At 37.1% G+C, this 14,304-nt stretch overlaps 1 protein-coding gene across 1 annotated transcript in view; it reads right to left on the reverse strand.

The window, feature by feature from the left end:
* Nucleotides 1-366: 366 nt before the first annotated feature.
* Nucleotides 367-14,304, reverse strand: part of LOC126355813 (protein Skeletor, isoforms B/C) — a 647,689-nt gene continuing 633,751 nt past the window's right edge. Inside the window, exon 14 of the mRNA XM_050006254.1 lies at nucleotides 367-2,864. Coding sequence (XP_049862211.1) covers nucleotides 2,709-2,864 — 156 coding nt within the window. The 3' untranslated portion in view covers nucleotides 367-2,708. The remainder of the gene's footprint in view (nucleotides 2,865-14,304) is intronic.

The raw sequence follows: 14,304 nt of genomic DNA on the forward strand, positions 1-14,304 counted from the left end.
ACAATCTCCACTTTCAGTTACCAAATGTTTGTTCATTTATCAGTATTCATGTTTGCTTCTGTCCTCTACAGAATTTGATATATTTTCAGAAAACTGATGTTCACGTATATTCATTGTGATGGTATAAAACATTCATTTTTTTGAGGGATTGCAGTTTGCATCTGCATTTCTCATAAATCTTTTAGTAATTCGGTTTCCTGTTTCAACAAGTATATAATTTTTACTGTCTATGTTGTTCCAAATGCTTCTGGTGAACACATGGTTAATGACAATGTTCAAGTGATATGTGTCATAAGCAGTAGTATTAACTGGACATTCTATAAAATACTTGGATATGTAAATAATGAAAACAAAAAAATGCTCAAATCAAAATAATAAATGTTTATTCCTTCATCATATAAAGATCTAAAATAAGATATCTAAAACAGATTAAAAATTAAAAAAAGTAAAGGTAAGTTTGGTGTTGAAATAAGAGAAAGAGTACGAGAGAAGTATTACTAAAAGATGACAGTTATTTTGTTGTGATTTTTCTTGCGAGGATGTAAAAATACAAGTTAACCGTCATCAAATGAATCATAAAAATAATATGACTTTGTTAAAATGACTATGTCTACATTATTATCAGAGTAGGGTATTGTGCAGATGGACATATCATGCTAAAAGACCGGTGCATATTGTTGAAAAATCATTTTGTTCTCCTTTAAACAACTCTTCTAATTGTCTTCAGATGTTATTCATTAAGCCTTTTGATATTTTTTTATGGAAGAGAATACCTTTGGGTATTGTATCAACCCTAGATCTTTATAAGGAGTGGCTTTCTAGCTTTAAATGAAGACAAAACTTGTATCTTAAAAGTGGGACTGCAATATAAATAAAAAAAAGACTTATTTTACTCCTCTGAGGTATCTTAGCAAAAAGGTCATATTATTAGCTGCTAAATGTAGCTACCTTTGCAAAAAATAAAATATTTTCTGGTCAAAAATTTGGTGTTGATACTTGCAATATTTCTACTGAAAAAATAATTTCAGTTATTTATTGAAACAAAAATCAAAGTAGGAAACAATTTTCCACAACTTGGCATAAAATGACTTGAAGTCATCTACAAAATTTGAGTTCTTAAAATATCTAACAACAGCATGTATTGTCTTATGTAATTATTGAAATTCTGACAATAGCTTGAAACATTTTTTCCTTTACACTGGAAAAATGGTTAAAATTCTCTCTCACATTTCAACGATGTTTATCTAACAAGACCTGTAAAACATGAATCAATCAAAACAGCTACAAAACAGGTTCTCTACACACCATTATCCATTTAAAATGAATCAGAAGAAATAATAAAGCATAGAAAATGAACCTTAATTCAAATTTAAGTATATGTTTTTACCAACCTCACCACAATAAACTATAAACTAAAATTAATATATAAAAATTATTTTTGTACATTGTAATAGAATGTCCATACCTTGCATGTTACAAAAATATTACTCATTAATAGCATTATGAACGTCTTTCTCATAAGTGATTTAAATAGAGAACATCATGAATTACAAAAATATATTCTGAGCTTAAGTATGAATTATATGTTTCTGTAAATATTTTTGATATGCAAGGAATATTTGTAGTAATGTGTATATTCATTTGCTTATTCTATTAGGATCTACTGTAAAATTATTGTCCTGTCCAGTCAAGCACAGATGAGGTTATGTAGTTGACAAATATTTACCATCAAAAATTTTTCTGTCTAATCATAAAGCACCAGTTGGAACAAGTAGTATCATAAAGTTTAACCTCAATCATTTCATTCAACAGTGTTGTCATTCAGATTTCTCAAAATTATAGGCAGTTTTTTTTTTTTTGCATAAATAGAAGTTTACTACATCCAGTTTCGTTTTTTTTCGAAGGGCTACTTTCCGCTAGAACAAACTCACATAAATTTTCGGGTACAAATATTTATTTGTACAAAAGCTTAAAAACTATAAGGAGACAAACAATGTGCTACTTGAAGTGGCCTGCACTGCTATCTGAATGACAAACACTGGAATATTGGAAGTTCAATAACTGAATTTTCATTTGCAACATCATGCATTTTGATATGATGCAAACAGTACTCAGCAGAAACTTACATTTCTGTAGTATACTTCTTAAACAATTCTCCTGGATTTCAGAATCTGTGCACATTGCTTAAACATGAGTGGGAAAAAAATATGTTAATACACATACAAAAACATATGAAAGAATGAAACAGAACTGTACATAGCTCTAGAATACTGAGATACCTGAAAGCATATATCTCAAAGCTTAAATTACTTTGGATCTTTAAAATTAAGTAATTGTCTCCATGCATCACTTTCACTAAGTGCAAAAGTATCATGGCTCATTCACTCATTTCACACAGGATTGAAATTTCTTTTTAAAAGTGCAATGGACCCTCTTTTAGCACATGCACAGTTAATCTAGAGGAAAACCCAACTTCTATCACAAGTCATTAACTTCCTCCAAGATAGAGAGTAACTTACAAATGTCCAGTTACTTTACTGATGGTTTGTGCAATTTCTTAACTTCATATCAATCACCATGACACAATCTCATTCTGTGCGTAAATGCAAATTTATGTTCATGGATGTAGAAAAATTAAAAATTGGTTACAACTCACCCTAAAAAAATACAAATGCAAATATCTTATTGTCAAACTTATTGTCTATGTTTCATCTCTGAAAGAGCAGAATGGTGTTCAGCAGAACAGCTATCAGAAGGACCAGAGACGGCACTACCACAGTGCCTGAATTTGTACCATTTCGTTGTGACCACCGTCCTCGATCCACGACATGTATCTTCCAGCCCAAGTTATTGTGGGTGTAACACTGTGATGAAATAAAAAAAACCATCTGAATTTAAAGAAATATACACTTTTGTTAATTACATAAGACATCTTTAAAATTTTATTCCAAACTCATGGTACTGTAGCTTCAAAACTTCTAATTGTATTTGAATGAACCATCCACCATTCAAAATCAGGAGCTACACCATTTCATTCTGTTGGCTGGTGATATGGTAGTGAGTAAGAGTGGTGTAATCCCACATTGTTTAAGATGATGTGGTCTCAGCTCTCTGAGACTGCAGAAGTGTGTGCAAGTTGCATTTATGTGAGTGTGTGTGTGTGTGTGTGTGTGTGTGTGTGTGTGTGTGTGTGTGTGTGTCTACTGCTTACAAAGGCCTTAATGGCTGAAAGCTTTAATTGTGTGAATCTTTTTATTGTGCCTATCGTGACTCAGCATCTCCGCTATATGGTTAGTAGCAACTTTCCTTCTTTGGTATTGTTACATTCCATCCTGGATTTTCTATTCAGGATAAAGACATATATAAGAACCTGGGCAGAGAAACATAATGGAATTGCAGAAGAAATGAATCACAGTTCATTAACGAGGTCTTTAATGAGATGGAACAACATCAGAATCATAGTGAGATATGTGATATCTCCATCACTGGTGAATTTAACTGTTGTATGTAGCTGATAGACAACAAGAATAGCAATCCTACTAGAGGCAAGGATGATGTCATGAGGTGGAAACAGTACTCTGAGAAGATAATAGTCTGGAATTAATCAAGCAGTTAAGTGACTTTCACTGGATTCTCCAATGCTATTGTGGCATTCATTCCAAAGACTGGTTTGATGCAACTTTAAAAGCCACTCTGTCCAGCACAGACATCTTCATCTCTGAATAAACTACTGCAACCTGCATTCATCTCAACCTTCTTCTAGTGTTATGCAGTTAAACAGGGAACACAATTCAACATTTGGAGAATTATAAATCTTCTGGTCTAGACAGTGTATCTGGGGAGATGATTAAAGTAGTGAGGCAGGAAGGTGTTGATGTGTTGCATTCATTCAGGAAAAGAATATAGGAAACTGGGGAGTGGCCAGAAGACTGATCAAAGTCTCTCTGTCCATCCCATTGCACAGAAAGGGGTCTCTCAGGAACTGCACTATCTACTGCCCATTGCACTCATATTCCACACAAGCAAAATGTTGCTCTACATCTTGAATCAGCATTTGAAGCTATATCTTCAGCCTGATGTGTCTATAGAACAGGTAGGGTTTGTTAAAGGAAAAGGAGCTCGTGAACAGATTTTCATCATACAACAAATATTTAAGGAATTGTGAGAATTCTGTATCCCCAATTTTGTATGCTTCCTTGACTTAAGTAAGCTTGGGGAAAGCTGTGGCAGGTGCTTGTATAGTTCAATGTGACACTACACTTCAAAGCACTGATGCGAACTCTGGACAATAATCACCCTGCAGCTGTGAAGACGAGTTCTGGCACATCTGATTTCTTTGGTGTGTCTAAAGTGTCAGACCGAGGTGTGTCCTGATCAAAGCAGTTAGGAAGCAGAGAGTTTGGTACTTCTCATGAAACACGTATCTCATGAAAATATTGGACAGTCAGACTTTATTGATTTCAGTCTTTGTAGGCATGTAAGGGAAAAGCAAAGTGCACTCAGTTTGGCATTTTATGCTGAAAGTGGAACAAAAGGGTGAAATTTTCATTTTTCTATTAGACTTGAAAAGTTAAACACTGTAACAATATTATGAAAATGAAAGTTGCTACTCACCATATAGTGGAGATGCTGAGTTGCAGATAGGCACAACAAATAGACTCTCATGTTTTTTTTGGTGCCTGTTTGTGACTTAAAATCTCCACTGTACTATTTGTAGTATCGTTCCGAGAACCGATCGCGGTCCTCTGGTTTGGAGCCGAGTGGAAGGCTTAAACCAGAGGCTCAGACGATTCTGCGAAGAGCTGGGGTGCAAATTTCTCGACCTCCGCTATCGGGTGGAGAAATGTAGGGTCCCCCTGAATAGGTCAGGCGTGCACTACACGCCGGAAGCGGCTACGAGGGTAGCGGAGTACGTGTGGAGTGCACATGGGGTTTTTTTAGGTTAGAGAATTCCCTCCCTAGGCCCGACAAGACGCCTCCTGAGACGCGGCAAGGCAGGAGTAGGCAAAATGCAACAAGGAATAACAATATTAATGTGCTAATAGTAAACTGCAGGAGCGTCTATAGAAAGGTCCCAGAACTGCTCTCATTAATAAACGGTCACAACGCCCATATAGTACTAGGAACAGAAAGTTGGCTGAAACCAGACGTAAACAGTAATGAAATCCTAAACTCTGATTGGAATGTATACCGCAGAGATAGGCTGGACAGTGAAGGGGGAGGCGTGTTTATAGCGATAAGAAGTGCAATAGTATCGAAGGAAATTGACGGAGATTCGAATTGTGAAATGATTTGGGTGAAGGTCACGGTTAAAGCAGGCTCAGACATGGTAATTGGATGTCTCTATAGGCCCCCGGGCTCAGCAGCTGTTGTGGCTCAGCACCTGAAGAATAATTTGGAAAATATTTTGAGTAGATTTCCCCACCATGTTATAGTTCTGGGTGGAGATTTTAATTTGCCGGATATAGACTGGGAGACTCAAACGTTCATAACGGGTGGCAGGGACAAAGAATCCAGTGAAATATTTTTAAGTGCTTTATCTGAAAACTACCTTGAGCAGTTAAACAGAAAACAGACTCGTGGCGATAATATATTAGACCTTCTGGTGACAAACAGACCCGAACTATTTGAATCAGTTAATGCAGAACAGGGAATTAGCGACCATAAAGCGGTTACTGCGTCGATGATTTCAGCCGTAAATAGAAATATTAAAAAAGGTAGGAAGATTTTTCTGTTTAGCAAAAGTGACAAAAAGCAGATTACAGAGTACCTGACGGCTCAACACAAAAGTTTTGTCTCAAGTGCAGATAGTGTTGAGGATCAGTGGACAAAGTTCAAAACCATGGTACAATATGCGTTAGATGAGTATGTGCCAAGCAAGATCGTAAGAGATGGAAAAGAGCCACCGTGGTACAACAACCGAGTTAGAAAACTGCTGCGGAAGCAAAGGGAACTTCACAGCAAACATAAACATAGCCAAAGCCTTGCAGACAAACAAAAATTACGCGAAGCGAAATGTAGTGTGAGGAGGGCTATGCGAGAGGCTTTCAATGAATTCGAAAGTAAAGTTCTATGTACTGACTTGGCAGAAAATCCTAAGAAATTTTGGTCCTATGTCAAAGCGGTAGGTGGATCAAAACAAAATGTCCAGACACTCTGTGACCAAAATGGTACTGAAACAGAGGATGACAGACTAAAGGCCGAATTACTAAATGTCTTCTTCCAAAGCTGTTTCACAGAGGAAGACTGCACTGTGCTTCCTTCTCTAGATTGTCGCACAGTTGACAAAATGGTAGATATCGAAGTAGACGACAGAGGGATAGAGAAACAATTAAAATCGCTCAAAAGAGGAAAGGCCGCTGGTCCTAATGGGATACCAGTTCGATTTTACACAGAGTATGCGAAGGAACTTGCCCCCCTTCTTGCAGCGGTGTACCATAGGTCTCTAGAAGAGCGAAGCGTTCCAAAGGATTGGAAAAGGGCACAGGTCATCCCCGTTCTCAAGAAGGGACGTCGAACAGATGTGCAGAACTATAGACCTATATCTCTAACGTCGATCAGTTGTAGAATTTTGGAACACGTATTATGTTCGAGTATAATGTCTTTTCTGGAGACTAGAAATCTACTCTGTAGGAATCAGCATGGGTTTCGAAAAAGACGATCGTGTGAAACCCAGCTCGCGCTATTCGTCCACGAGACTCAGAGGGCCTTAGACACGGGTTCACAGGTAGATGCCGTGTTTCTTGACTTCCGCAAGGCGTTTGACACAGTTCCCCACAGTCGTTTAATGAACAAAGTAAGAGCATACGGACTATCAGATCAATTGTGTGATTGGATTGAGGAGTTCCTAGATAACAGAACGCAGCACGTCATTCTCAATGGAGAGAAGTCTTCCGAAGTAAGAGTGATTTCAGGTGTGCCGCAGGGGAGTGTCATAGGACCGTTGCTATTCACAATATACATAAATGACCTTGTGGATGACATCGGAAGTTCACTGAGGCTTTTTGCAGATGATGCTGTGGTGTATCGAAAGGTTGCAACAATGGAAAATTGTACTGAAATGCAGGAGGATCTGCAGCGAATTGACGCATGGTGCACGGAATGGCAATTGAATCTCAATGTAGCGAAGTGTAATGTGATGCGAATACATAGAAAGATAGGTCCCTTATCATTTAGCTACAAAATAGCAGGTCAGCAACTGGAAGCAGTTAATTCCATAAATTATCTGGGAGTACGCATTAGGAGTGATTTAAAATGGAATGATCATATGAAGTTGATCGTCGGTAAAGCAGATGCCAGACTGAGATTCATTGGAAGAATCCTAAGGAAATGCAATCCGACAACAAAGGAAGTAGGTTACAGTACGCTTGTTCGCCCAATGCTTGAATACTGCTCAGCAGTGTGGGATCCGCACCAGGTAGGGTTGATAGAAGAGATAGAGAAGATCCAACGGAGAGCAGCGCGCTTCGTTACAGGATCATTTAGTCATTGCGAAAGCGTTACGGAGATGATAGATAAACTCCAGTGGAAGACTCTGCAGGAGAGACGCTCAGTAGCTCGGTACGGGCTTTTGTTAAAGTTTCGAGAACATACCTTCACCGAAGAGTCAAGCAGTATATTGCTCCCTCCTACGTATATCTCGCGAAGAGACCATGAGGATAAAATCAGAGAGATTAGAGCCCACACAGAAGCATACCGACAATCCTTCTTTCCACGTACAATACGAGACTGGAATAGAAGGGAGAACCGATAGAGGTACTCAGGGTACCCTCCGCCACACACCGTCAGGTGGCTTGCGGAGTACGGATGTAGATGTAGATGTAGATGTAGTAACATTCCTTTTCATTTTAATTCTACATTCCATCCTGGATTTCCCATTGTTTAACAGAGACAGTATTCAGATTTGGGAAATGTGACAGATACTGACAACTGTATAATGAATGAGATTTTTCTGAAAAATGTATTGTGTGAAATTTTGTGCAATCATTTTTGGAGTTACTTTTTTCCCTATAAGAATTCTTCAGATTTGAAACTTCAACAATTATCACCTCAATGCTTCAACCTCACAGCATGAAGTTTCTTTATGTGAGTATTCATAAAAGAATTGATAACTTTTCATCACATATAGAACACCCTATACCTAGTTATAACAGAGGTTATCTCTGAGCAAATAGGAATATTACAGAATGTACTCAGGTTGTCCTTTCTTGTGTGATATCCTGGGAACCACAGATGAAGGTCAACAGACAGATTCCATGTTCCTACATTTACAGAAAATGTTCAACAAAATGCCCCACTGCAAATTGTTAGTGAAGATCTGAGTATAAGGTATAGATTACCAGATATGTGAGTGGCTCAAAGAGTTGTTAATTAATTGAACCCAGTACATTGTCCTCAAAGGCAAGTGTTAATCAGTGAGAAGGATATCACCAGGAATGCCCCAGGGAAGTGTGATATGAATGATCTTATTCTCCATATACATAAATGGTCTGACACATAGGGTGAGCAGCAATCTACGACTGTTTGCTGGTACTGTTATAGTGTGTGGGCAACTGTCATTGTTAAGTGACTGTTGGAGGATACAGGATAACTTAAATGTAGAAAAATGTAAGTTAATGCAGAGGAGTTGGAAACATGGTACTGTAATGTTTTAATATAGTATTTGTGGTGTACTGCTTCAGATAGTCATGTAAATTAAATATCTAGGCATAACACTGTGAAACAATATGAAATGGAATGTACATGAAAGATGAGTAGCTGGGAAAGCAAATGGTCAACATCAGTATACTGGGGGAATTCTAAGAAAATGTGGCTCTTCTATAAAGAAGACGATGTATAGAACATTGATGTAATCCCTCTTGAGCAGTCCATTTTTAAGTACTGCATGAGTGATTGGGACCAACAACAGGTCAAATTAAAGGAAGACATTGAAGCAATTCAAAGGAGTGCTGCTAGATTTGTTATCATAAGATTCATTCGACATGCAAATGGAGACACTTTGTGAACTCAAATGTGACTCCCCCAGAGGGAAGATGATGTACTTTTTGTGAAGCACTATTGAGAAAATTTAGAGAACCAGCATTTGAAGTCGACTGCAGAATGATTCTACTGCTGCCATTGTACATGTTGTGCAAGAATGATGAAGACAAGATAAGAGAAGTTAGGGCTTGTATGGAGGCATATAGACAGTCATTTTCCCTTTGCTCTATATGTGAATAAAAAAATGAAAGGGACTGACCAATAGTGGAACAAGGTATTCTCCACTCTGCACCACATGGTGACTTGTGGATTATTTATGTAGATGTAGAAGAATTTTGAAGACAGCTTGTACACTGTGTTAGCAGAGAAGATCTCACTAAAAATTTGTCAATATTTTATTGAGACCTGAAGGAAATTTCAGTGTAAACAAAACACACACACACACACACACACACACACACACACACAAATTGGGTTCAAAGTCTATATTTATTACTGGAGTTGTGCCATACAGTAAATGGCACAACTCCAGTAATAAATATAGACTTTGAACAGAAGTCTGTAGCTAAGGTAGAATTTTCAAAATTTTTAGGTGTATCCATTGATGAGAAGCAACACATTGATCGTCTGCTGAAATGTCTGAGTTCGGCTACGTATGCTATTAGGGTTATTGCAAATTTTGGTGATAAGAATCTCAGTAAATTAGCTTACTATGCCTACTTTCATTCACTGCCTTCGTATGGTATCATATTCTGGGGTAATTCATCGTTGAGTAGAAAAGTATTCATAGCTCAAAAACGTGTAATCAGAATAATTGCTGGAGCCCACCCACGGTCATCTTGCAGACATCTATTTAAGGATCTAGGGATCCTCACAGTAACCTCATAGTACATATATTCACTTATGAAATTTGTTGTTAATAATCCAGCCCAGTTCAAAAGTAATAGCAGTGTGCATAGCTATAACACCAGGAGAAAGGATGATCTTCACTATGCAGGGTTAAATCTGACTTTGGCACAGAAGGGGGTAAATTATGCTGCCACAAAAGTCTTTGGTCACCTACCAAACAGCATCAAAAGCCTGACAGATAGTCAACCAACATTTAATAATAAATCAAAAGAATTTCTAGATGACAACTCCTTCTACTCATTGGCTGAATTTTTAGATATAAATTAAGGGAGGGAAAAAAACTAACTTAAGCATTAGTGTCATGCAATATTTTGTGTAATGTAATATGTTGTACAGACATCTTTCATTAACCTGACACGTTCCACATCATTACGAAGTGTCGTATTCATGATCTATGGAACAAGTATTAATCTAATCTGAAGATTTTATTTTTACAGCAACCATAAACCAGTCAGCTGTATTATTTTTGTTTTCAAAGTAACATATATGGCTGTCATTAATCCTCACACAAATAACTTCAGCTCCGATAATTCCATTACTCTCTGATCATTATCACCCCTGTCCTATATAACTGTGCCATTCAAGCACAGAGACAGAGCTAGGTAGCGCTGTGGTAACAACACAACAATAACAACAACAATAATAATACTATAATAATTTTGTGTGACTCAGTGACCTTGTGCAAGTCTTTCAATTGAATGCTTGCTTCTTCGATGACTTAAAGTCCCTAACCTGACCCCGTTATGCGACTGAGAAAAGGGTACCTATAACATAAATCTGTTATCTGTTAAATGTGTTATTTCTGGAGAATTTAAACATCATTAAGAGGTGAATGTTAGATTAAACGGCAGACTGAAAAGTACATGGCCCATCTGGAATTTGATTATGCAAATCTTTTGGTTTCCCAGCATGTGCTTTACCACTAGACCATCAAGCCTGATAGTAATATTGTATTGGACTTACATTTGAGAGAGTTTTGGTTCAAACCATGATGAAGCCATCCAGATTTATGTTTTCAGTGGTTGCTTTAAAATGTAAAAGGCAAATTCCGGGATGGCACCTATGATAAGGATACATACAATTTTCTCCTCCATCCTTGTGTTAACCAGAACTTGTGCTCCAAGTCATAAATAAGACATTAAACCATAATATTACTTTATTTCTTCCTGCAGGAGTGGAACTTCTTATACTTCCAGTCCCATTTACAGAACACTTTTACTTTGCAACAATAAATTCTTGCAACCCGTCTCTGATACAGAGAGCAATGCTCTGAAACAGCTAGAATAAAATTCTCCATATCATCTGTACAAACTACTCATATCTTACACCCACTTGGGACTATTACTACCAGAAAGTAAATCAATCCCATCCCACCCTCATTCCTCATCTATCAACTGCCTATGCCCAAATACCCCATCTTCCAGTCACTGCAAGCAACAGCTAGAGTAAAACTCTCAACACCTTCTGAACAAACTACCTATATCCTACATCCATTTGGGAATATTACTACCAAAAAAGTGAATCATCAATCCCATTCCACCCTCACACCTCATCTGTCAGCTGCCTGTGGTCTACCTTTCAGTCACTGTGAGGAGAATGGTTTCCTAACTTCATTACTTTGTATGTTGCATTTTGTATGGGCTTGATGATTCAGTTACCATGGATGAGGTAAATAGTGACTATAAGACCATTATAGCTCTAATCAGTATGGGTATTAAAAGGAAAATGAAGAAATATAAAAAAAAACATATTTTTGCTTGGAAAATGTGACAGTAAACACACTGAAGATTGTATATGAAGTCAGAGTGAAACATTCATTCTGGAGACAAAGATGTGGAGTATCAATGGATAAATGTGAAAAAAGGAATTGTACAAAAATGTGGACACTTTAGACATGTATGTACTGCGATGGGTTATGAGGAATGGAAAAGCCTTCCATGCTTCAGTAGCCATACTTAAAAATCATTACAAAAGCAATGAGATATCCCTCACAGATTAAAATGAAATCAAGAACTTGTTGAGAAACAATAAACTGAATGATGACAAAATAACTGAAAGAAAAATATGAGAAGCAGTCAGTTAAAGTGAAAAAAAAAAAAAAAAAAAAAAACAATTCAGTCAATTTAACAAAACTTCCAGTGGTTTTGGTCCAGCATAATGTCAGTAATAACAACAACAAATGGATCAGAATTTTCTATTAAGTCACTCATAATATGGGCACCAAAACAGAAGAAGGCAGAGAGGAGCCAAAGAAATTAATTTGGTCTTCTGAAATTATTTTGCTGTGAAAAAATATAGTTCCTTTTTACTATCATTGCACAAATGCCAAAATGACAAATATTGAAAAAAATGATCACAGAATAAAAAATCAACTGAAATTGCTGAATGGATAAAAGAAATTTGATTAGTGAACTATGATTGTATGTGGATCAAGGGAAAGAAATTGCTCCCCTTGTAGCAGCAGTTTATTGTGGATTGGTGGTGCAACAAGGTATTTCAAATGATATGGAAAAAGTACACATTATTCCTATTTCTGAGGAGGCTGATACTGATGACTTCAATGTGTTGTACTCTTATAAACAACTTATGTGCTTGTTTACGGCGACTCTTTGTAGAATGAGAATATCTTGTGAGGTAATGAACATAGCATCCACAAACAGTTATCTTGCAGTCTACAAGAATACAGCTTGCTCTGTGTGCACATGACACCCAGAAGTCAGTAGATAATGGCATTTAGGCTGGTGCTATGTTCCTTGACTTCTGGAAGATTTTGGTTACAATTTTGCATTGTCTCAAATGAATAAAATGTGAACTTGTGGAATATCAAACAAGTATTCAGGACTTCATAGCATGTAGAGCTCATTCATAGTTCTTAACGGGTAAAAATTATAAGATATAAAAGAAACGGCCGGAGTACACGAAAGAAGTGTTACAAGAGATGTTATTGTTCAAAATCCATGTAAATGATCTGGTGGATTTTTCTGCACTATATGGTGAGTACTAACTTTCCTTTTCATAATACTGTATCACAAAGATGTTGTTTAAAGACAGACATAACCACATTTTTTTGTAAATCATCAGGGTGTCACAATAAAATATTATGATGTACATAACCACAACACAAGAAAGAAGCACAGTTGTTACAGACAAAGAACCTAATTAAAAGTGACAGACTATGGTCCACATATCAATGGCTTAATTTGGCACACCAAATTGCCATAATCCATAAGAGCACATACTGAGAATCTGTTTAAAACAAAACTAAGATCTTATCTCGTAAATAAATGTCTGCAGACATACAGTGTCCCTAACAGCTGAAGAGCAGTTATTGACAAAAACACTAGACAATTAATTGACCACACACCCACAGATGCAACTCAAAAGTTAAATTTTAGGAGTAGTTTCTGAACCTTTCAGAATTAACACATGAGTTCGGCAGGGCGATGGGTTCTCACTAATTCTCGTAAATCTGGATTTAGACAAGATCATGAGAGAGTGAGATAAATGACTATGAGCAGAAAACATGAAAAGAATCTGTATAGTATAAGGAAGAGGAAAATTTGTGGTGAAATGTCTCACTTTTACTGACAGAACTAAACTAAATGCCACCAAACAGGTCATGAATGCCTAATGGTACTGTCCAGCTGCCATGTCATCCTCAGCCTACAGGTTTGTGGATATGGAGGGGAATGTGATCAGCATATGTGGCCAGCACACTGCTCTCCTGTCTGTATGTTTCTGAGATCAGAGCTGCTATCTCTCAGTCAAGTAGCTACTCAGTTTGCCTCACAAGGGCTGAGTGCACCCTGCTTGCCAACAGCACTTGGCAGACCAAATGGTCACCTATCCAAGTGTTAGCCCCATCTGGCTGCACTTGACTGATGATTTGACAGGAACTGGTGTTACCACTGGCCTTTTACTGACAATATTGCTATAATTTCTAAGGGCAAAGCAGATGCAAAGATAATATAGTGAGATTAATGTTTGGTTTAGTTACACCAAAAAACGCCATTTTAACAGTAGTTCATTTATTCACCAAAACACATCAAAGTCTCACAAAGAACTGACATGGCGGAAAAACCCAAAGACCACGCTCAGCGTCCAAATACGATGCTCGGAGTCTAGAGACAAACGTATATCAATGCTGGTGTCGACCTTATCGGCGCCACAATAGGAAGACTTCAGAAAATTGTAGTTAAAACCAGATTACAAATATCATATTGAACATAAATGCAAAAGAGAAAAATCATGCAAACATAATACCAAAACATCAAAAGAGTTGTTAAGTTTAAATGTTTGGCAGAATGGATACAATCAAATGGATTAGGTAACACCACAGGCAAAGAAAGGCCAATGAAAATGGAAATAACATACAAAGTCATCCACACCAATATAATAAAAGATTAATATTGTTCC

Source organism: Schistocerca gregaria, chromosome 3 (assembly GCF_023897955.1).
Source record: "Schistocerca gregaria isolate iqSchGreg1 chromosome 3, iqSchGreg1.2, whole genome shotgun sequence".
NCBI lineage: Eukaryota > Metazoa > Arthropoda > Insecta > Orthoptera > Acrididae > Schistocerca > Schistocerca gregaria.